Raw genomic sequence first — 25,550 nt, forward strand, 5'->3', positions numbered from 1 at the left:
TCCCCCGTCTGTGTGCGAGCGGGCGGGGCAGTTTACACACACGCGGCTGCTACATGCAGCAACACACTGCGGGGATGGCAGAGAGAACGAGCTCAAAGGTGTGGTTAAACTTTACCCGTCTTGAGGTGGACAATGCTCGTTGCCAAAAGTGCAATAAGAGTTTAGCATGTAAGGGCGGTGAGCAATTTGTCTAAACATTTAGCAAAAGTGCACCACATTCAGACGGAGAAATGCACCGGGTTCGACTGTCTTTCTAGTAGCTCTGTAGCCCCATCCACGAGTAACGTTTCCACGTCAGCAACACACGGAGTTAACAAAATGATATAAACATGGGTTAATGATTAGATGTAACTGAATTATTTATTTTGTAAAAGTTTCAGCTATTCTGTTTACAGTTCTGTCACCAGATTATTTAATACGATTTGTTAAAACATTGTTGTTTCTTTTGATGTGAAATATTATTTATTTAATTTAAATGAAAAGAAATGTTAATTTTGTTCACAATTTGTAATTTATAATATATGTATTTTCTAATCAAGAATTCATCTTTATTGTTTTCATTGTTAGTTTCCACATGCCTAAAACAACCTCAAGCTAAATCTAAAAGTTGATGGCTAAATAAGAGCGTTTGAGAAATTGTGCAAGGCATAATAGTCCGAATAGTCGATTAATCGTTTCATTAATCGATAGATTAATCGATTATCAAATTAGTCGTTTGTTGCAGCCCTACTCAACAACATATACCAAATTGGGCAAATGTGAAGTTTAAATGTGCGAAGAGAAAAAGAGGCGCAGGTTCTGTTTTAGTTCAACTTTATACTTTAGATTTGTGTATTATGGACAATAAAGCTGACACTTTATTAACTTCCAAATCTCTTTATTTCAAATCAAATGTTATAAATCTCTAACCGGTTTATACAGTGGAAGGGTCTGAACATTAACAGAACAGAGACCAATCCTTATGCCACAGGAACAAAGGCTAAAATATACTTTAAAAACTAAAAGAAACTTGCTCCAAACTTTCTACTGGTTTTGAACTTAGAACGATTATATGCATAATTATAACATCATTATTGCAGTATTAATAGTACTGTAGTAGTAGTAGTAGTAGTAGTGCACTATTGGTGTTACCCTTTAAGGCTTGATCTGAATAGGAAAATACTTTAAAGTGAAGTAAATATGAATCCTTCACAGCATCCAATGAGTCTGTTGTCATCCGGTTCAGATTTTCTGGTTTTACCGTGAGCAGTTTGCCGGGGGAAGATACCGGAGCAGCTCAGAGGAAGAAGAGCTTGTCGGAGAGCTGGATGCCCGGCTCAGAGTGCAGGAACTGACCCGACAGGAAGGCCAGTTTGTGGGCGTACTTGCAGGGAGCGGGAACTCGGATGGTGCCCGGCCAGTTCCAGTACAAATGGCACATCTTGAAGGTCATCCTGGAATGAATGGGAACACAGCAACATGTTAAAGAGGCTCTAATATGTATCTTTCCTGTAGTGTCTTATATAGGTTTGTGTGCATGTAAATGGTCTACAAAGGCTAAAATGTTGTAAAATGAGTTTCTCTCCCACAAAACATCAAGAAAATAAAAGTTAAACTACTATCTAAGTCAAAACAATGAATGAAACACCCAAAAAAACTATCTGGGAATAAGTAACAATTTAAGTAAAAATAAGTTAAAAATAAATAAATCAGGAAGTATATAAGTGTGTGTGTGTGTGTGTGTGTTTATATGTCTGGGAGGGAGGGTTTGGTATGTTTTATTTAATTTCTGTTTGTCTGTATTATTAGGGTCTGAGACCCAGGTCGGCGAAGACCCTATTGAAATCGGTCGCGCAGCGACCGATAAACCTTTGACCCCCGCAACATATGTGAAAACTCACCAAATTGTGCACGCGCGTCAGAAGTGGTGCAACTTGCGATATGTAATTGGTTCCGGAACCTTGCGTAAAAAATTGCGTAGGCCACGCCCACTTCCGTTTTTAACGTAAACTCCCCCCACTTTAACTTTCACGTAAACGAACGAAACTCGCGACGCATATCTAGGGTGCGGAGACAAACAAAAAAGCCTCTTGGAGGGGTATAAAATAACGTACAGGAAGTCGGACATTTTGAATTTGACGTCGGAAAAACGCGATTTATCGCGTCCTCCCAACCCTGACCCTTTTCACTCTGTTGTTATTGACATGACATCACACACATACTTTAACCACACTCTATTCATGTTTTGGTAGCCAAGTGCATATACTGGTATGATAATTATATTCTGATTCTGATAACTGTTTGTTTAAAAAAAAAAAATCACATGACTGAATGTTAACCAGGGTTTTCAGTCATTAACACTTTGGTTTAAAGCATCATACTCATTCTAAACAACTTTTTAAACTATTTATTGGAAGCTGTGGGGAATTAAAGCAGAAGACATGAGCGGAGAAGTATTTTGCGTTGGCTCTTTCCTGAACTTCAGTTTTTGGTGCTCCCATATCAACTGCTGAACTGGATGGTTAACTTTCTGCTGAGAAACATTTGACCTTTGTTATAACAAAATAAACAATCCATGGAATCACACGGCTAAAAATCGATAGTTCTCTTGCAGCTGCTGTCTTGCAATAATCAGATACACTTACACAAGATACAGAATTGTTGGGACCAGGGCTCTCGACTAACTTTTTTCACCATCCTCCCGGAACCGTCCCGAAATACAATCTAAGCCGTCCCGAAATTAATGTGGACCGTCCCGAATTTAAAATATTTGTTTTTCTACATTATCATTAGTTAAAATCATTCAAAGTGACCTTTAACATAAATAAAACATCATACAAATCATTAGATGATAATTCATCAACCTTTTTATTTGAGTCAATCAGTCAAACACAGAAACAAAGGCCAAATATATTTTAAAAAAACACACAAGTGAGAAAGTTGCTCTAATATTGAATCCAATCAAGTCCCATCCGATTAACAACAAAATCCAACACTCTGTCCTGAAGACAGAACCCAGAGTAACCACTAACCAGGATGACAGTCTGTAACACAGTCAGGAGACCTTTACAAACTGCCCCGCCCCCTCGCACACAGGAGAGAGCTCTCTCGTCTGGATTGGAAAGATCGAAAATACATCATAGACGCATTTTGTAGTCTTATTGCATATTAGAAACGGAGTTGGCGAAACTAAAACTGCAATATAATGTTCATGTAGCAATAATACATATGACATATATGTTTTAAATGTCTCTACCACTGTCTTTAATAATTCCGGCCCGGGGCCCGTTTAATACCGGGGCTCGGTACCCATCTCTACATGGGGAGAGGCGCAGCATATTGCTAAGGACTACATGCGATGGAGAGTTCTCATCTCAGCTGCAATGACATGTCTGGAAACCCCCTCTCGGGTGCCCCATGCATAGCGCGTCGTCAAAAGCTGCTTCATAAGTTAAGTTTCGTTTCTCCGCACCGCTCCGGGGTAAAAAAATGGTAGTTACATCACAGCTGTGCGGCTGGCTGACAGCTGTAGCTACGTACTGTGTGTGTGTGTGTGTGTATTTCGCGGGTTGCTAAATGCTTTGTGTGTGTTTATGTTGACAAGGAGGTTTAATAACTGTGTGCTACATAAAACGTGCAGTCAGTTTCATTTTCATCGCCGTTCGTAGTAGAGTTAGCAGGGTATTTTTATTTTAACTCTCGTCCCAAATTCGTCCCAAAATTAATTTGTATCCTCCCCGACCCGATTTTTTTCGGCCCCGGGACGACGGGAGGTCCTTAAACTCGAGCCCTGGTTGGGACACTAACACCCATACCATACATGTCAATCTGAATTAAAAGCTTGAAATAACACAAGATAAAGATTACACAAGATGATAAGTGAAAAACAAGTTACGGTTTAGCAGCCGAAAGAAGTGAAACTTACTTACAGAACTTTGTGTTCCAAACCAGAAGTCATCATGCCAATGGCAATGATCTTGTTTTTGACTGATTCAACATGATGTTTTGTGTCAGAGAACAACAAACATGACATGGTTCTGTTACACGTTGGTAGCTTAAATACAAATACAAAATATTTGAGATTATGCAAGGGAAGGCCATGTGGCAAGACCAACCTGGTCTCACCAGAATGCGTGACTCCACCACGACTCCTTAACACCGCAGTGCGTGGTGGAGTCACGAACTTTGCTACATTTACGTGTCTGCACCACGCAAACAACCCCAATGTAAAGTGAATGAGGCTCCTTTGTCCTTAACCCTAGCCCTGAACAGCTCTACGCCAATTATGGGATGTCATCATATGCCGTAGCCATGGCGACAGATCCCTCGCCATGAAACACTGTGTTGTCCTAACTCACTGGAAAAACGTCCAAACGGCACCAGACATCAGATGATGGCTAATGGTCTGGCCCTCAACAGCTCTACGCCAATTATGGGATGTCATCATATGCCGTTTCCATGGCAACGCATCCCTCGCCAAAAAACACAATGTTGTCTTAAGCAGGGGCGTCGCCTGGACCTGAAAACATTCGGGGCTTAGCCCACAGTGGCGGCGGCACTACAGTGGAATATTCTACTGCAACACTCCCCACACGCACACACACACACACACACACACAGTACACCCGCGACTGTTACAATGAAGGCTCGATAATCAGCTCACGGCATATAGGCAGGGGTAAAGTGGTATTTTTTATGAGTGGGGGGCTCACCTCCTCTAGGGGGGTCCGGGGGGATGCTCCCCCGGGAAGATTTTTTTTTAAATATTGAAGTTAAATGCATCAATCTGGTGCACTTTGAGAGCAAAATGAAGAGATCTATGGAAACCTCTCTCAGCACCCATATGAAACAGAACTGTAAACAGATTTACTTTTTCTTTATGGATATTTTACTAATCACTCCCTTTTTAAACTCTATTCTTCTTTTACTGCCATATAGTATTTCATAACTGTTTTTCCTTTATTCTCTTATTTTTTTTATAACTATAATGATCATATGAAGGTGTGCCGCGGAAATAATCTTTTGAATAATTTGTGACCAAACCGTTTGAGACCCACTGAGATAACTTAGACTAAAGTTATGTATCTAAACCTGAGTCTCTCAGTCTGAGAGGAGAGGACTCTCCTCCAGCTTCTTGTGGAAACAGCTCCTTATGTCCGTTAGTGCAGCTAGCTAACCAGATGCTAACAACACGGTCCATGCTGGCACCGGTCCCTCCCTCCCCCTCTCTCCCTTGCCCCTTTCACACCGGCGCTTTTCCAGCTCCTGCTCGGAGCTGGAGCTGGAAAAGCGCCGGTTTTTCCTGTTCACACCGCAGCGGCGGCGCGTCATAGCTCCGGAATGCGGTTCACTTCCAGCTCCAAAAAATTATCGGTCCAGAGGCAAGAGCTTCGGAGCTATGACGCGGCGTCTCTTACGTCGAGGCGTGCAGGAAACCTTACTTTGACCATCCGTTCGCTGTTATTGATCATTGTGGAGAGCAGGCAGACGTTTTGTTTGTTATTATAGCAGCTATCGGATGGAATCAATACATGGGCTGTACAGGTTGTCATGTCCGACTATCACAAGTAGAATCATAATGAAAAATACGCCGGTAAAATGTGCCTGTAGAAAACGGCTTAGCAAGTAGTCAGTTTAGCTTCGGTTGCTATGCTAACATCACCCATGTTATACCAGAGAAACTTTCATAACAGCGTTGTGATGCCAAACAGCGTCAATTCAGACTGACACACATTCACTTAAGGGGAACTGGGGATATGTATCAGCTGCTTGTGTGACAGTCAGACAGTGAATACTTTAGAGCCGTGTGAGCTAACCCGGAGCTAACGGGAGAATAAACTCCCGTGGAAGAGCAGCCACTGCAGCGGTCGGTAAATGCCGCTGAAACACATTAATAAACAATGAACCACGGCACTCTGGAGAAAAGTATAAGGTTGGAGAAGTCGTTATTTAATTTAATCTGGCTTCGTATGATTAAAAGCAACACGATCATCGACCCGACGCAGTCCCCGGCCCGTTGTTGTTGTGGGAGAAAATCAGCGACGTAAACTGTGACGTCATGACGCAGCAGCGGCAGCTCTGGGCGGTGTGAACAGAGCGGGAGCTGAAAAGGGAAACCGGAGCTGAACCAGAAAAGCTCTCGCTAGGAGCTAGAAAGGGAAAAGCGCTGGTGTGAAAGCCGCACCTCTCTCTCTCTCTCTCTCTCACACTAAATGCGCTATTGCCACACACACACAGAGCCGAGCTTGAATGACACAAGCACACGTTTATTTCCATGCAACTCTCTGATTGGTCTGGTGTCATGCCTCTGTTGCATTCACTGAACACGGGAAATTACAGTGCTGCCGTCCTCTCTTGTGTCATGATGAGGTTCACGTAAAGCACGGTTAATGTATTATATTATTGAGGGAGAATTGTCCGGGGCTACAGAAAAAACATTCGGGGCTAAAGCCCCGGATGCCCAGGCCAGGCGACGCCACTGGTCTTAAGTCAATGGAAAATGATCCAAACTGCACCAGACTTCAGATGATGGCTACTAGTCCGGCCCTCAACACCTCAATATGACAATAGTGAGTTTTCCTCTAAAGCTGTTGCCATGGCAACGCATCCCTCGCCGTTAAGCATGATATTGCTATAACTCCTGTGTAAATGGTAAAAAAGTGTTCAAACTTTACATCTGTGCTAACGGTACAGCCCTAAAGACATATATGTGTCAGTTTTGAGATTTCGTCAAATGCCGTTGCCATGATAACAAAATGGTCGCCGTGAAACACGGTTTTCTCATAACTCCAGTTAACATGGTCCAAACGGCCCAGAACTTCACAGGTTTGATAACGATGCAGCCCTCAACACATCTAGGCATATTATGGGGTGTCATCAAATGCCGTTGCCATGGCGACAGATCACTCGCCATCAAACACAATGTTTATGATACTGCTGTAAATCCCATGTACGTTGTCCGATCGGCCTGAAACTTTCCACGTTTGCCAACGTTCGAGTCCTCGAGACACCTAGACACACACCTCGACGTGCGGACAACAGCCTGCGGAGCGTCGAAGACCCGCTCAACGCTGCTTGCAGCTTTAATTGTTATTATTTTTAGCTTACATATGTATTCTGTATATTTTGTAAGTAATTGCTGTTTTTACATTTTTCTTTTTCTTATGTACTTCTAGTAATTTTATTTAAAAAAGAAAACATTTTGTGCTTTTGGTTGTACATGTTGTGTATTAATCAATACAAATGTGATCACAAAAAAAAGGAAGTATATACATAGTTAAAAAACATGTTTTACATTTGTACCAGTAACCAATATATTGCTAAGTGTAGAGAAAATAATATAAAGGTGATCAGTACCGCTGCAGATGGTCCGGAGAGAGGTTGGCCGTGTTGTACAGAGTGACGTAGTGAGTCGGGATTGCACAGCCTTGACGGATGCTATGTGCCATCAGAAAGAAATCCACACTGAATAAAACAAATACAAAAACGTTACTGTTAGAGACGTGAAAAATCTGACAGCAAATACTGTTTTCGATGGTGTCATCATGAGGGCTGCCACCAATTAGGCGGCGTGTGGCGCAGTGGGCTAGTGCGTTGGTGTTCAGATCAGGGGAGCACAGGTTCAAACCCCACTGCAGTCAGCATGTCGTTGTGTCCTTGGGAAAGACACTTTACCCCAAAAATGCTCCTGTGGGGATTGCCCACAGTATTGAGTATGTAAGTCGCTTTGGATAAAAGCGTCAAACTCAAGGCCCGTGGGCCAAATCCGGCCCTCGACTTCATTTTATGTGGCTGGTTTACATGCCGCTTTACATGAGCACATTGTCCATAAACTACATGTCCCACAATGCATCTAGTTTTGTGACATGCACACTGAAGAGACTTGCAATTATTTGCCCCAGACTTCTGCTTTCAGACGTAGTTAATTATGAAGTTATTACCCTATCCGATAATAATCCAATGCAGAGGCAATAATGTAATATAAAACATTATTTTATATATATTATACATGTATATTTGTTATATAGTCTTAAAGTTACAACCGGCCCTTTGAGTGCAACCATAGTGCTAATGTGGCCTACGAGGAAATTGAGTTTGACACCCCTGGTCTAACAAGTAATATGTAATGTAATTAGTCGACTTAGTCTGGGAAAAAAGTATTTGTCGCCTAATTTTTCCCTTCATAACAAAACACAGAGCTTAATTATCCCAAAACAGCTGCAGCGAGTCCGGCAGTAACCTAGCTTTGTATCAACATATATAGATCTATAATATATAATCATTCTGACATCAGAAAACGATCAATTGAAGCTTTAATTTCATGATGAAGGCGTAATGTGCGGAGGGATTTCTACTGACGCGCATATTTGTTGGTGTTTCCGTTTCCTGTGTAGTATTTATTGGGTCGTTATATTCAGATATGAATTAGAGAGAATGCTCCGTGTGTGTCCTCGCTGCTTGTTCAACACATTAAGAATTCTTACCGAAGCTTCTGCTGTTTCAGAAATAATTAATCCTATGTTCTCTGAAATGTTGTCGAGGTTTTTCTGTTTGTGCATTTTTTAATTGAGCAAAAAAACAATAATAAACCAAAGAATTGAACGACTCAACGGGTCACAGGTTGAGACACTGACCAAGGTTGATTACTGTCACAATACCAAGCACTTTTAAATGACTAATGCACTTTTTTGAGGCAGGTGGCGCTTGTAACAAGGACACATTCAGGGCTGGACAATGTATAATGATATTACATCTATACTGTGATAAACTACTACATATCGTAACATCACAAGTGTCGCTTCCTGGTTTGTAAGGCTGCATAACGGCAAAGAGATTTCATTTTCTGAACTTACTTGTTTGTCTTTAACCATTTAGTCTATAATCCACATATTAGATGATATTATTTGAACCATAAATTGTGTAAATACTTTGTTAAAAGCACCAAAAGTCCACTGTCTAATATCGATTAAAGGGCATTTCATCGGGTATATTGTGATGTTTGATTTTCTCCATATCGCCAAGCCCTATTCCTATAACCTACGGCTGGATGAAAACAAAAAAAACAATGGTGTGTCAAGAAATGCAACCCATGCATTGATTTTTGAAAGATTACTGGGTTTTGCTGCAGACATCCTGTAAAACACTGACCAGTCTTTCTGAGTGAGGGTGTGATCCAGGACGGTTCCAGGTGGAGGTGTGACCACGTTGTTTCCAGAAAAGCTGTAGAGGGTGGTGCTGATGCGCTTCTGGACCACAATGAACACCAGCTTGGGCTCGTAGCAGGGGAAAGTCTCAAAGCATTTGATCAGCTGTGGGATCTCGTATTGCTCCACCATCTTCATCTGACCGTCCGACACGCCATCGCGATACACCACGATCTTCTCCGGCAGGTTGTGGTTCACCTGTACAAAACAACATGGACAAGTGTGTGTGTCAGGTGTCAGAATCAGAATACCTTTATTCGTCCCACAGAGGGGACATTTACATTTGTTACAGCAGAAAAGAGCAAAGTGGTGTGGGTGATTGAATACAAAAATAATAGTTTCTTTAAAGGCCCTTGCTTTATTTAGTTAACATATGCCACTCCTGACCCCCAGTGGATATTTGTTTTACAACACTAGAGAAGGAAACCAGAGAAGAAGAGGGATTATCTGTGCGGTTCAGAAGGAGGATTGAATTACAAATGTTTTATGTAATGTGTGCTTGCAATACTTACTTCATAGTACTTCTGTAGTGCAGCCAGTAAGCAAACTCTGAAGCCAAAAATCAGTTCTTCAGTGGGAGTCTGGAAAGTGACTCTGGAGTACCAGCGGGTCAATGAGCTGGAAAAAAAGCAGCAAAATCACAAAATGTTGAAAGAAAATCAGTGAAATACATGTTTATTATCTATAAACCACTAATCTGCAGGTATAATGTGTATGTTGTTAAAGATGTTCTGCAGATACCACTTTAAAAGCTGTAAGTCTTATCATGTGTGGCAAAAAACGCAAAATAAACTCTTGATATTGTGCGAAAACAATCATAAAAAAACACCTTACCTGTTCACACTTGCGACAAAGCCCATGACTGATTGATGAGATTTGCTGGTGTCATGGTGGACGTCAACACCCACCACCATCAAGTGTTTCTATAAAAGTGAAATAAAGATTCATTATTTACTGCTCACTTGTTATTTAACCAGTTAAGCCCCCGGTACCGGATACAAGATATCAGCTAGCAAGCTGAGATTCCACATATTCTAGAAATACAAGTATCATCACTGAGCGATCAAAACTCGCGGCAGGGGAAGCAAACCCAGACAACACACGACGTAGCTTTACGGAGCATAAACGGGAAATACGTCTTAACTTTTGCTGTTGTTGCAAAAGTTGTGGTCAATGGCATTAAAACGATAAAAACGCTGCTGAAGGTTAATCCAATGGTTAATCCAATGGTTAATCCAATGGTTAATCCAACGCGTCTGTGTCACTTTGAAATGATTTCTGATAATCCATCTTCATATTTATGGCTATAACCTAGTTTTCAGTTTTCAGAGTGTATGACAGCTTCCGGTTTTGGGCATTCTGGCTGCGCATCACTCATTCACCAATGGGTAATGTTTAGATGGATTTGAGGAACTTCCCCTCGATTCTATTGGCTCTAACGGTTAAAAAGAGGTGTCAATCATCAAAATCGACCGAGGGGGGCCAGAGATATGGAAAATGCACCCAAATGACCCCAGAAGTGTTTTTCTTCTAAATCTCTCTAAAAAGATCAAATTTCACTTGTTTTGCATCAATCTTGATACAGGGTACTTATATGTTATAGTGTGGATTCCTAAAGCTTTTGGTCTACTATCCCATCCTTCAAGGGTGGTTTTCACTAAGTAATGTTTTTTTTTTGGACGGAAACTATAATTTACATTTTCTTTTACTATGTTCAATCTGAATTCAATTTAAAATAAAAAAAAACATCTATATTGATTCTGACTCTTCTACATCCAACTCACAGGTTTATCATTGCTTTGAGAATAAAGATTATTAATTTAACCCTTTTAGAAGTTATGGTCATTTGTTCTGGGAATGTCATTTTCGAGCCTGAGGCCTGAAAAACAGGCTCGGGGCTTAACAGGTCAAGTAAAAGTATGGGTATTGAATAAAGGCCTATGTGAAACTCTTATATCTAATTACTGATGCATTAATGTGTTCATCACAGCTGGAAAATATGTATTTAAATACTATATACAGCTGCTGGATATCTTAACCCAGTGGTTCCCAAAGTGGGGGGCGCGCAGAGGCATGACGGGGGGGGCGCGAGAGACCAGGAGGAAAAATGGTTATAAAAAAAATCATAATTGGAAAAATTATTGATTCGAAAATATGATACAGTACAGTACTATTACGTCTGGGTCTCTGCGTTTCATTAAAGCTCGGCTCTGTGTGTGTGTGGAACGAGCCATTTTGTGTGCGTGCGCAAGCGAGAGAGAGAGAGCGCACCGGTACCGGAGATCGTTGTTGTTAGCTTCTGGTGCTAGCGAGCTACGCTAATGGATATAAGGAGTTGTTTCAACAACAAAGTGGAGGAGAGTCCTCTCCTGTCAGACTAACCCCTAGATTCTACCGGGTCCGTCTGCGCCGCGGTTTTGGTCCGGCCTCCTCCGGCGTCATACCCTACCAGGCGCGTTTCAGAAGCATTTCAGAAGCGGAGAGTCTTGCCTGCCGGCTCGCAGTTTTGGTTGATTTGGGCATATTTCCTGGACAGGCTACTTTGTACAGACAAAGTTAATAATAACTGTAATATTCCAGTTATAAACGACATGAATCAAAGACGTGTTGCTGTATTTTAGTGGTCAAAAAATGCATTCATCATCATAATTATTCTATATATATAATTTACACAGTGCCTGTAAACCGGAGGAGAACGCTGGCATTTCTCCTCCTACTTGAAAGACTACGGAGGGATAGGGTCTGCAAAATTAGTTTGTGTGTGTGTATATATATAGGTCTATATAGCTCTGAACGTTCCACTTCCTGCCTGCACGACCTTACGTTACGGCTGCGCCGCGTCAAAAATAGGATTCGATCCTAATTTTAGAGGAGCCCTGCGCCGAGCCGCTTCTGAGCCGTAACGCGCCGTGTGTGGTGGAATAGCACCCATTGACTAGAGTGGCCGCGATCGCCGTGGCGCAGCCGTAACGCGCACGTAACGCGCCGCAGACGGACCCGGTGGAATCTAGGGGTGAGAGGCTCAGTGAGCTAAAGGACTCTCTCAGTGTTATCAGTGTTAAACGTTTTGGTCACCATTAATGTAAACAATTATTTCCGAGGCACACGTTTATATGATCATTATAGTTATAAAAAAATAAGAGAATAAATGAAAAACAGGTATGAAATACTATATGACAGTAAAAAAAGAATAAAGTTTAAAAGAGTGATTTGTAAAATATCCATAAAGAAAAAGTAAATCTGTTTACAGTTCTGTTTCATATGGGTGTTGAGAGATGTATCCATAGATCTCTTCATGTTGCTCTCAAAGTGCACCAGATTGATGCATTTAACTTCAATATTTAAAAATAAATCTTCCAGGGGAGCATCCCCCCGGACCCCCCCTATGTTAGGTCCACACACACCACCTATAAAAATAGCACTTTACCCCTGCTTACACCTATATGCCGTGAGCTGATTATCGAGCCTTCATTGTAACAGTCGCGGGCACATTGTGTATATGCGTGGGGATTGTTGCAGAAGAAAATTCCACTGTAGCGCCCGGTACATTAATGGGAAACCCTAAATGTTTGAGCACCCTCTATGAAATGTCAAGCTACCCCACAGCACCCCCAAAAGAAATCTCTGGCGCCGCCACTGAGCCTTACTTGTGTTAGGGGGGCCCGACTTTTTTTTTTCTCCTGACAGAAAAAGTTTGAGAACCACTGTCTTAACCTATCATGATATCCCAATGTTTATTTAAAAATTGTTATTTTGTATTAGCTAATAATCTAAATCTGTAAGTAATTTAAGCTGTTATGTATTTAGTATTTATTAACATTGGCTTCCAAAACATAGTGGAGAATGAGACTTTATCAAAGTACAGTGTTTGAGTAAATTTACTTTGTTAGTTTTCACCCCATTATTGGTCAGGACAATCACAATTACGATGTGTTCCCAAAACTATTGAGCCCAACTAGATAAGGTGTTCTCTTCCTGCTTCTCTTTATAGATATTTTAAGCATAAATACACAAACTCACCAGAGGGACATTGACCGTCCACAGCTCTCCTCCTAACTTGCAGTTCATCTGCAGGAGAATCTTTTGGGCTACACTCTTCAACTTCTGCGTCTGGGAAATCGTCCGGATATTGATGGCCTACGATTAAAAAGAGAACAACATTTTAGAGGAAAAATAATCATTATCTTTTTCTAATCGAGACCAGCTTTGCAGAACCACTTGGAAAATGGAAACACACCTGAGATGGGATGGGGCTTCTGACACAGCAGAGCTTCTTGATGGCGCTGTACAGATCGTCTCTGTTTCCCACCATGATGCACACCACCAGCTGCATGTTGGGCTGGACACAAGAAACGAAAATTCAATCACAGCAAGAGCCATTCAATTAACTGGATTTATCTTGCATTAGTTTATTTATATGTATTTATGCAGAGGTAAGGTAAGACAGGTATTTCTATTTCAAAATGCTGGCAATACTCTCATTTGAAACAAGCATCCTCAATGTCTGAAATACTTATTCTAGCTACACAATTAATCAAACTATTGCAATATGGAAACACCAAACAGATCATTGCAGCATCCCATAATCCCCTCTGTTTCAGCCCTGTTTCAAAAGTGCTGATTCTCTGTCTGTTACTTTAGATGAAAATAAGGAGCCCCTCCCCACGCCCCTCTGAGAGAGATTTGGTTACAAAGAACACAATGGTGCTCTAGGAGGAGATTCAGGTGATAAGGTGGGGGGGGGGGTTACCTTGGTTGCTGATTGGCTAATGGTTACACAAGACAATCGTTATGACATCATAAAGTGGCCAAAATCTGATCAGCTCATTTTCAGACAGGTTTTTATTAGGGCTGTCAGTCGATTAAAATAGTTAATCGCGATTAATCGCAAATTAATCGCACATTTTTTATCTGTTCTAAATGTACCTTAGAGGGATATCTTTCAAGTTTTTAATACTCTTATCAACATATGAGTGGACAAATATGCTTTATATGTTTGTTTATTATCATTTGAACAATGACAAATATTCTCAATATTCTCATGAATATTAAACACAACAACCTCTGAACATTACAAATATTCCCTTCAATTCAACCTGGAACCTCTCTCATACAATAATACTGTGTGTGTGTGTGTGTGTGTGTGTGTGTGCGCGCGCAGCTCAAGGCATATATGCTCCAACGGGAGCTGCCTGGACGCTGCAATCATGTTGCGCGTACTATCCGTGCTGAGTGTGCTGACTTTTCGTACAATGTCCCACTGTCTGGCTACCTGCATAAAGTCAAGTGCTCGGCGCAGTTGTCGGCGAAATGTCATTGAAACAGCTCCTTATATCCGTTAGCGCAGCTAGCTAGCCCCAGATGCTAACAACAACAACACGTAAGGTGTGCCTCGCTCGCGCGAGTCGCGCCACACATACACACTCCCTCCCGGTCCTCCCGATGGCCAGTCCGGGCCTGCCGGTGAGCGTGGAAGTGTGGTCTGCCACAAGCGGGCGGTAGGAGCGGGGCTGTCAGCATCAGCTTGTAGATGGTATTTTAAACTCGATGCGTTCTGAAACTACGGCGGCCGAGGACAAAAAATACACATGCGTTAATCGCGTTAAAATAATTAGTGGCGTTAATTTTTTTTTGCGTTAACGCGTTAACTTGACAGCCCTAGTTTTTATATAAATTGTCCAAGTTTTTTTCATACCTCGCTGGTGAGCTGTGAGTGGATGCTTTTGATGTAGGTCTCGACGCGGTCATCCTTCAGCTCCACGTGGATCGGTCGCGCCAGCCTCACCCCGATGGGACCGGCCACTTTGTTGAAGACGGAGACGAGCTCCTCCGCCTGCTCTGCACAGCGGCGAGGGTAGAAGATGGCCCAGGTGTTCAGTGGGATCTGAGAGAGACACAGTCAGTTAGTGAAGAAACACAGAAATACAGCAGCCATTCACAGGCTCAGGATAATGTGTGTGTTTGTGTGTTAGAGCTCTTTATTGAGTGTTATTATTATTATGCATTAATTAGCAATATGCAGACGATAGCTAAAAAATGACTTGACAATTGTGGAGTTTATTGAGGATGTTGAATACATTTCTGACATTTGCCAGGATGAAATATAATACTTTTTTTTAAAAAAGATGGCCCAGATGTTCAGTGGGATCTGAGAGAGAGACGGTTAGTGAAGAAACACAAAAATACAGCAGCCATTCACAGGCTCAGGATAATTAATGTGTGTGTGTGTGTGTGTGTTGGATATGTTGATATTATAATTGCTATATCACTCCCGGTATTAGAGGGAATTGTCTTTTTTTTAATTCAGCTTTTCACATGTATACTATCATAGACAATACAATATTCTCTGTAAGCCTTCTGTGTAATCACAATTCAAACATACATATTTGTGGATAATACAGAGGCAGGCCTTACTGACCTTCAAACATGCTATGTATATATGTTCATTTTAATTCATTTCTTATAGTCCAGGGCATACGCAGGAATCCTGAAGTCAAATGTAATTCCTTTTAAGACCTTTTTTAAGACCCTTCCCATACATTTTAAGACCTCATCGCCACTTGGAGTTTTAACCGGTTACATTGGCGACACACTTTACCTCACATTTACTATATACAGTATTGATTGTCCTTCCTCCTTATCTTCCAACCATAGAGTGGCGAAGTCCCTCCCCTTCCGGTGGACCTCCATGGGACCTTATTTCGAAAAAATTATGTATTGAAGTCAATGGAGAGAGAAAGATTATCCTTCGATCCCGTTTGAATTGTGCCACGAATTACACATATGATGTTTGTCAATTTAAAAGATAATTATGCAAGTAAAAAAAAAAAAAAAAATGTGTCGTAAAACTGTGAAGTAACACATTTGTTTGTGTGAAACGCTCAATGAACTACATCTCTGGTCTCACAGAGCAACACACGTCACCAAGATGGCCGTCACTACTGTCTTGTCAACAAAACGATTGACTACCCTCACTATCACCACAATGAAACACGTCCTGAAGAATGTCATGCAAAGCTGCCTGCCTGCCTTCCTTTGATTCTCTCTGAACTGCCTGGTCGTTTTAATGTTTAATGTCAACCATTTGTGCAGATAGCATGAAGTAGAGAAGATCGCTAGCGTTAGCGTTAGCATTTCTCCCCCGGGCTTAAATTGTGTATTATAGAATGATCACACCGGTGACAGTACTCTTCAAAGGGTTCACGAAATATGACTACTACTCTTACTGTTTAACATTTTGGGTTACTTAATGTTACTTCATGTTAAGGCTAATACAAATGACAAGGCTGTAATGCTAACTAACGTGCTAGCTAGCTAGCTTGATCCAGACACTCCTGGTCCTTTCATCAGACGGGAAGCGAAAGAACGAGCAAGACCCATTGCTGGTATGATAACAATCTGGTACTAAGCACACAGGCATCTTGTTAAAGTTATCTTATCTTAGCCAGCGCCATATAGATAGATTATATCTATATTGCGCTGATCTTAGCTATCTCTTAGTGGAGGAAAACAATTGTGACATCACTTACGCGACTCTGGGATTTGTAGTCTTTCTACTTGCGTATTTTTCATAGTCTTATATTTCAACAGTTTTACGACAAACTGTGACTTTTTTGACATGGAAATGATTTTTTAAGATTGACAAACATCATATGTGTAATTCATGGCACAATTCAAACGGGATCGAAAGATACGTTTTCTCTCTCCATTGACTTCAATGCATTATTTTTCCGAAATAAGGTCCCATGGACCGGAAGTAGATGGGCGTGACTTCGCCTCTCTATTTGGACGCAAACTTGCATTTCCCCATAACGATGTTGTTTAACAACCGGCGTAAACGGACCTGCGCGCGCTATCAAGCAGTGAGCGTGCGATGTCCTGTTCAGATGACGTCAAATCCAACGGGATGCCATAAATAAACTACACAGAATCACACTACACACCTACGCAATGATTACATTCAGGCAGACTGTAGAATACAACCTCTTTGGACAATTTATATACTTATTGAAAACCAGCTACAAAATGTAATACCTTGGAAAATGCCGTTTAATATTTTTTAATACTTTAATTTTTACTAAATTGATTTATCAACTTTTAATACTTTTTAAGACCCCGCGGACACCCTGTAGTTATTCATCATTTTTATCTTTGATTTTACCCTTAATTGTATTACTATCTCTCTCTCTCTCTCTCTCTAACATACAGCATGAACATAAACACCAACAAGGTTATGGGGGGGAATTATCATTTTAGAAAACATTCACATCATCATTCGAAAATATTGTTAAAATGAGCATGGAGTGATTTTTTAGACGATCTGTAACAAACAAGGAGTTTTTATTTAAGTCTGTAGAATAAGATTTGTAGGCTTGGACTTCTCGGCAGCTCCACAATACTTCATTCAGATATTTACACGTATTTTGCATTTACCAAATATCGCGCTAACTGCGATTTGGATACTCTATATTCGTCCATATTGCAATTTATAATAAGCGTGCTGTTTTGTTGCGTTATCATGTGTTCATATGTAATCTTGTAAAGTGTGTTTTTAGAGAGAAACTTCAATAAAGACAGTTAATTGAAGAAGATGTTTTCACTGCAATAGAACAAAAATAATATGAGGGAATTAAGACCTTTTAAACTCTCTAAAGTGCATGTTTAGAGTACTTTGATTTCAATGGTATCCACTTGAATCCATTTCTCCCAGTTCTTAGATGTTGCACCAACGCTAAATTCTATAAATCACAAATGAAGAGGAGACAGCAGCAGAGATTTGTTTCCAACACTCACTGAGCTGATTGAACGATCCCTGCAGATCTCTCTGGACCAGGAGACATCGGAGCCGCAGGTGAACGAGTTGGACTGCAGACAGATGGTCTCCATGGGAAGAACTCTACCCTTAGCCTGACGAAAGAGAACACATGTTTAAGTTAATGTCAATATATACAAAAAAGAAAGTGGCCAAGGATCACCTGAAGAGTAAAAGCAACACATGTATCCAGTGTCTTTTTCTTGTGTTTGTACATTTTGAAGCAAACATGAAATGGGACAGAAATGGTTTGTTTAACACTTTTTTGTTTTACTCCATAAGTTTTGATGTGTTCAGTATTAACCTACAACGTAAGCAATAATTAAAACAAATAAAAACCTTTGAATGAGAAGGTGTGTCCAAACCTTTGAATGAGAAGGTGTGTCCAAACCTTTGACTGGTTCTGTATATATAAAATATTCTTTGAAGTATGAAATGTTGATATAACACACTTTTTATTTATATACTAATATGTATTTGTATTTGCTTGTTGTTGGCATATACAGTATGTTGTGTTATGCCACATGTATTGTTGATATTTATGTTTCTTTTTGTTTTGTTCTGTTATAACGCCTTGTGTGGAATGCTTTGGCAATACTATGTTTAATATGTGGTCATGCCAATAAAGCCCCTTTGTATTGTATATTGTTGGGAAAATACTGAATGTCCTCTTCCAATATCAGAGTCCACATGATAACAAAGGTATCCCAACTGTAGCTGTGTACATGACAGGATGTATGATTACCTAGAAGAGCATCAGGACTGTTTTAGGCATATGATAGCTATGTGATTAACATGATGATTCAGCCTCTATGGAGATAGACATATGACAAGCATGCTCATTTCTGACGTGGAGCTAATCTGAAGTAAACATTAAATACTGCTTTCTATTCCTCCATCTTGTGACTGTGTAACTCCCTCTCTTGGATATCAGCATGTGAAGGACACTGTTCAGGAACTAGTTGATGCTCTGTATGTGATGACTACTTCCATTCTGGAGAGGATCACAAATACATGGATCCTGAGATTGAAGCTCAAGCCGGTGACCAGTGAGATTTTTCTAACATATATATAAACCGACCAAGACGATATTGGAGTCGAGGTCCAGGCCCCAGTGGCTCAGCTCCTTCTGACTCTCAGGGTTGGTGCTGATGTTCTTCAGAAGCTGTTTTAAGGCGTGCGTGTGCTGCTCTCCGCTCACATTGATGTGCATGGTCAGGTCCTAACAAACATGAAACATATTATTATATATAGATATATAAACTTAACACAAAAAGTAAGGCAATGTGTGTTTTGGTAGATGATTTCTATGATTGCGGTTTGGCATTGGCAGAGGAGATGTGTCACATTTTTCATGGGCGCACCCCACATACTCAGATCTGCTGCTCATCCCACAAATGCTTGTTCCTCACAAATGTGGCGCCATTGGAAAGGTAAGAACACAGGCTTTCCAACGGTATAAGATTTATTGCAAACATAGAAATCATCTACCAAACACAAATTGCCTTACCTTTTGTGTTAAGTTTATTTCAGACCTGTATCTCCTAATACGAAATATTATTTGTATACATTTTCTTAGGACTAATACTGTATAACATTTGAGCAAATCATCTGGTTTTGAATATCAATATATCCAGGGTTTTGTCTAAACCGGGTAAAAACTTTAAAGTGATGCTAGAAAACATTATTTCTGTTCCTCACAACTGTATTAAAAAAATAGGAGAATGGTGTCGAATAGAGCGTCAGACGGCAGAGATAGCTTTGTTTTTACGGAGCTCTGACGTCATGTTGTTGTTTACGACCGCGGCGCCATCTTGTTTACGGGTGTCATGTTCTCGTGAGAATTGTTATACATCTTATATACAAGATCAGCGCCTCATACTATGTATTTTTTGAAAAAACCTGATATCTATTAATACTTATACACCACTGTTTGCATTGTAATATCCACATTTATTTATTGTGGTTACATATTGAAGTATAATGCTCTCCTTTCTATTAAACACTATTTTATTCCAAAATGAAGTCACAAACATAGCTTCCCCAAAGATAAATAAAGTATTTGAACTAATATCTAATAATCATAACAAAGCTATACATCCTGTCTAACATAATATATTATAAAAGAAAGACCATCACATGTACCTTCATGGCTCTGAAGTCCTTCCTCATTTTGTCTGGGATTCCCGTCATGAAGGAAAGCTCCGGCACGAGCAGAATCTCTCCAGTCATGATTTGCTGCAATAAACATTTTAATATTAAAGTTATCTACAAAGTAAAGTGCTTTTACCTGTCCTCCGACATATTTGTTATTACATTTCCTTCTTTACCCTTAAGAAATTAAGAGCTAATTGCATTTATTTGGACTGTTATTGCGATATTGGAGGAGTTGATGATTGATCATTAAAATATATATTAAGGCGAGACACTACAGGTGAATAGGGTAATTTTTGTAACTTAAAGATATCAGCAAGACATTTCTCCAGTTAATTACTTACATTAAGACAATTGTTTTTTGTATTACAGGTTCTCTGAAATAGCATGTTTAAATATGCAAATGAGCCATAAGCTCATGAAATATGCGCATACTTTAACACATTTCAGGAACACAAATCTGAACATTGGATAAAGTCAGGTTCAAAATTCTTGTTTCATTTTGTAGTCATATTAGAATCTAAAGTTTTTACAGAAGGTGTTAGGGAATCATTTGCTAAGGTATTCAACCTTCGACACAGTTCATCATTTTGTCCTCTCACTGTCTCCTTTCCCATGGCATAGGTCTACGGCCTTGAGTATTGCTGCTATCTCTCTTAAGGAGGAGCAGCTTGGGCGCATTGTTGATGCCAGCTTATCACCGAGCACAAGCTGATATGAGATAGTTTATTATTCAGGGACATCTAGAGGCCTTTCTTTTATCTGGAACGTGGGTTCCCTGGCGAACATTATTTTCTATGGACGAGAGCTCTAGTTAGATTCAGGGTCCATAATTGTTTAGTCTCACTGATAAAGAATGTTGATTATTAAACTGCGAACTAGTTCAAACCTCGAGCTACAGAAAGAGTTCTGCAGAATTGGTTTGGCAACCGCTGTGTCAACTCGTGACACACCACCTGTCTTGTCAATTCTCTGGCCGTAACTCCAAATAAACCAACAGTGTTTGCCATCAAAGCTCCAGCTCTCCTTGTGCCTCTCTGAGTCCTGTTTCCAAATGCTTCAGAAGTTTCCCCCACAGAAGGGATTTTGGATATCTCTTTTTATCACTCCATAAATCAGAAAATACTGTCAACAGCCCTAAAATATCAATTTTCGCCATGTTTTTAGGTATAAAATGTTATATAATTCAGGCTATGAATGATATATGAACAAACCCTTCTTTAAAAACCTTCAGAATATTGATAGGAATATAACTGGAAGGTTTGGTGTATGTAAGTGCTACTGAAGTGGAAATGTCCTATGTCTCAGAATAGGAGAAAAAACTAATTTTGAGAAAACGACCTTTAAAGATTGCTGTGTGGCGCTACCTAAACCCTGCTGTTCTCTGGATGACAGAGAATGCTAACTTTTGATGACATTAGGAGAAATCTACAGACGCAAATAGACAAACTATAGTAAAATAAACACCTAAATGTGTATTTTGTACGTTTTCCTTCCAAAAGCCTGAAAGAAAACATGTTATGGAATCAAAATAGCAGAAAATTGACCAGTGCATGAAAAACGATGTTTTTGCCTGCCGTGTCTCGCCTTAAGAGGATCTATACCAAACAATATGTGTCAAGTCTGCACTATATGGTTTGTAGGCCAGGATATCTGACCAGCTTCACAAAACTTCATTCAAAATTAAATGTTAACACATATTGAGCCTTTATAAATATTGTGTTTCCTCTGATTTGAATATTTCACTGGTACATATTAAGATTTTGGTACAACTTAGAATCATCATAACTAGGGCTGCTCAATTAATCGTATTTTAATCGCAATTACGATTATGGCTTGCAACGATTACGAAAACAACGTAATTGAAATAAAACGATTATTTTGTTTTGTTTTTCAGTTGTATTAAACTTAAAGTTCAGGGTAATCAACTGTTAAAAACATAATGTTCACATTTTTTTTCTCCAATAAATTGATGTTTTCAAAGTAAATGGATAATTGTTTTTAATAATCATGATATCAATTATTGACCCAAATAATCGAGATTATGATTTTTGCCATAATCGAGCAGCCCTAATCATAACCTATAGTATTCATTTCTACATGTATATAACAAGTATAGATAAAGTAGGTTGTTCAAGCAAAAACAGAGTGCTTCTCACATTGGAAAAAACAGCTGGATATGACAATCCTAATGAACCTAATTATGTTATTAATAATAACTAATAGTCATGGCATGTCTTAAAAAATGCTCATTGCTATGAACTATTGTAGCCACAAGATGGCATTCTGATGCAAGAGTTCCCGTCACGTCAGCCGAGTGATCTCCTGTACAGAGATTCACTTTGTTTAGCAAAGGCTGTGTTTCTTTAGCATTTACTATAATGTTTAAATCACAAAGCACCTCAGACACAATCAAAGCTTAACGATGTAACCCATGTAAAAACAACCTGCTATACATGTACATATTCACACTTTTATGAAGGTCATATTATTCTCTTGCACTATTTTATTTCTATTCTGTTATTTCTTTAACTATTTTATTGGTTTTATGTCCTATATATATATATATATATATATATATATATATATATATATATACACACACATTATGTTGCATTGTTGGAGGAGTCTAGGACTATAGTTTAATCTGTTTTATCTACACTGTAGCCCCTGTGCACATGACAATAAAGCCTTGAATTGAATTGAATCTGACATGTTTCCTAATATTTGTATTTTCCTTGTGTTAATTCTGTCCTGTATTTCTCTTATTCCATTGCTGCTTTAACACCTGACCTTCCTATGGGGATCAATAAAGGTCCATCTAATCTTAACATATCACTTGCACATAGACATGTCTCGCTGGCCACTTTATTAGGTACACCTGTTCACCTGCTCGTTAACGCAAATATCTAATCAGCCAATCACATGGCAGCAACTCAACGCATTTAGACATGGTTAAGACGACCTGGTGAAGAGCATCAGAACGGGGAAGAAACGTGATTTAAGTGACGTGGTTGTTGGTATTTCAGAAAGTGCTGATCTACTAGGATTGTCGAGCAAAACCATCTCTAGGGTTTACAGAGAAAGGTCAGAAAAAGGATAAGTATTTGGTTAAAAGTAAAGTGAGGCTTTCTACCTTTCCTCCTGGCTTGGCCCTCTCCTTCGGTCGATGCATGAGCAGCGGTTGGTCCATCTCTTTAATTGTTATCCCGTAGTTCTTGCTGTAAAAAGCACAATAAATTGCAATAAATACATGTGTAAGTAACAGTTGAGGCTTTATCGCTGTTCTTAATTAACGGTCCCCTATGATACTGTGACCCTATGATGATTCCCCGGGCGCTGTACAATAGCTGCCCACTGCTCCTAGTACTAGACTCCTGGTACTAGGATGGGTTAAAAGCAGAGAACACATGTCACTGTGTGTGCTCTGCATGTGTGACCATTACAGAGGGTTTCATCCCTCCAATTCTATTCGATTCTATCTATACTGTTTTTCATCAATATATTATAGGTCTCAGATATATACAAAACATGTCTCTGAAGTGTTTGGCTCCAAACACCAAACAGATCATTGCAGCATCCCATAATCCCCTCTGTTTCAGCTCTGTTTCAAAAGTGCTGATTCTCTGTCTGTTACTTTAGATGAAAATAAGGAGCCCCTCCCCACGCCCCTCTGAGAGATATTTGGTTAAAAAGAACACAATGGTGCTCTAGGAGGAGATTCAGGTGATAAGGTGGGGGGGGGGGGTTACCTTGGTTGGTTACACAAGACAAAACCTCGTTATGACATCATAAAGTGGCCAAAATCTGATCAGCTCATTTTCAGACAGGTTTTTTATATAAATGGATCAGGACAAAAAGAGAGAGAATCTTTGTTCCTGAAACTTTCAGAGTCTCTTTACACAGAGGGGACACATGTTGATGTAGAAGAGACATGAAGAAGAGGGGACACATGTTGATGTAGAAAGAGACATGAAGAAGAGGGGACACATGTTTGATTAGAAGAGACATGAAGAAGAGGGGACACATGTTGATGTGAAGAGACATGAGAAGAGGGGACACATGTTGATGTAGAAGAGACATGAAGAAGAGGGGACACATGTTGATGTAGAAGAGACATGAAGAAGAGGGGACCACATGTTGATGTAGAAGAGACATTGAAGAAGAGGGACACAGGTGATGTAGAAGAGACATGAAGAAGAGGGGACACATTTGATGAGAAGGAGACATGAAGAAGAGGGAACATGTTGATGTAGAAGGAGACATGAAGAAGAGGGGACACATTTGAGGTAGAAGAGACATGAAGAAGTGGGGACACGATGTTGATGTAGAAGAGAACATGAAGAAGAGGGGACACATGTTGATGTAGAAGAGACATGAAGAAGAGGGGACCATGTTGATGTAGAAGAGACATGAAGAAGAGGGGACACATGTTGATGTAGAAGAGACATGAAGAAGAGGGGGACACATTTGATGTAGAAGAGACATGAAGAAGAGGGGACACATGTTGATGAAGAAGAGACATGAAGAAGAGGGGACACATGTTGATGTAGAAGAGACATGAAGAAGAGGGGACACATGTTGATGTAGAAGAGACATGAAGAAGATGGGGACACATGTTGATGTAGAAGAGACATGAAGAAGAGGGGACACATGTTGATGTAGAAAGAGACATGAAGAAGAGGGGACACATGTTGATGTAGAAGAGACATGAAGAAGAGGGGACACATGTTGATGTAGAAGAGACATGAAGAAGAGGGGACACATGTTGATGTAGAAAGACATGAAGAAGAGGGGACACATGTGATGTAGAAGAGACATGAGAAGAGGGACACATGTTGATGTAGAAGAGACATGAAGAAGAGGGGACACATTTGATGTAGAAGAGACATGAAGAAAGGGGACCAGGATGTACATGAAGAAGGGGACACATGTTGATGTAGAAGAGAGATGAAGAAGAGGGGACAACAGGTTGATGTAGAAGAGACATGAAGAAGAGGGGACACATGTTGATGTAGAAGAGACATGAAGAAGAGGGGACACATGTTGATGTAGAAGAGACATGAAGAAGAGGGGACACATGTGATGTAGAAGAGACATGAAGAAGAGGGGACACATGTTGATGTAGAAGAGACATGAAGAAGTGGATTTTGCATAATAGGTGACCTTTAATATATCCTGGGTTCCTGCTCAGTGTTCAGAGTGAAACTCACCTGTAGTATTCCACAAAGGTGGTTTGGGTGCCGTCCATAAAAGTGAACGAGTCTTTGGGCGACTTGTCCCACTCGATGCTGTCGATACGGTAGGTGCGGTTGTTGTATCGTGTGATGACGATGTTTCCGATGAGCTCTTTGGTGCATTCGTCCTGGAAGTACTCTTTGCACTCTTGGTACATTACGTTC

General features: G+C 40.2%; 1 protein-coding gene across 2 annotated transcripts; it reads right to left on the bottom strand.

Moving 5' to 3' along the window:
- Positions 1 to 860: 860 nt before the first annotated feature.
- Positions 861 to 25,550, bottom strand: piwil2 (piwi-like RNA-mediated gene silencing 2; the record flags this gene model as incomplete). 2 transcript variants are annotated; one of them, XM_034150894.1, is given in 13 exon segments in its annotated part: positions 861 to 1,433; positions 7,336 to 7,443; positions 9,127 to 9,380; positions 9,695 to 9,800; positions 10,017 to 10,105; positions 13,203 to 13,319; positions 13,420 to 13,521; positions 14,878 to 15,066; positions 17,976 to 18,089; positions 19,076 to 19,216; positions 20,140 to 20,232; positions 23,285 to 23,369; positions 25,362 to 25,550. In XM_034150894.1, coding segments are annotated over 13 exon segments (1,744 nt in total), but the record flags the coding sequence as incomplete, so codon positions are not given.

Source organism: Trematomus bernacchii, unplaced genomic scaffold (assembly GCF_902827165.1).
Source record: "Trematomus bernacchii unplaced genomic scaffold, fTreBer1.1, whole genome shotgun sequence".
NCBI lineage: Eukaryota > Metazoa > Chordata > Actinopteri > Perciformes > Nototheniidae > Trematomus > Trematomus bernacchii.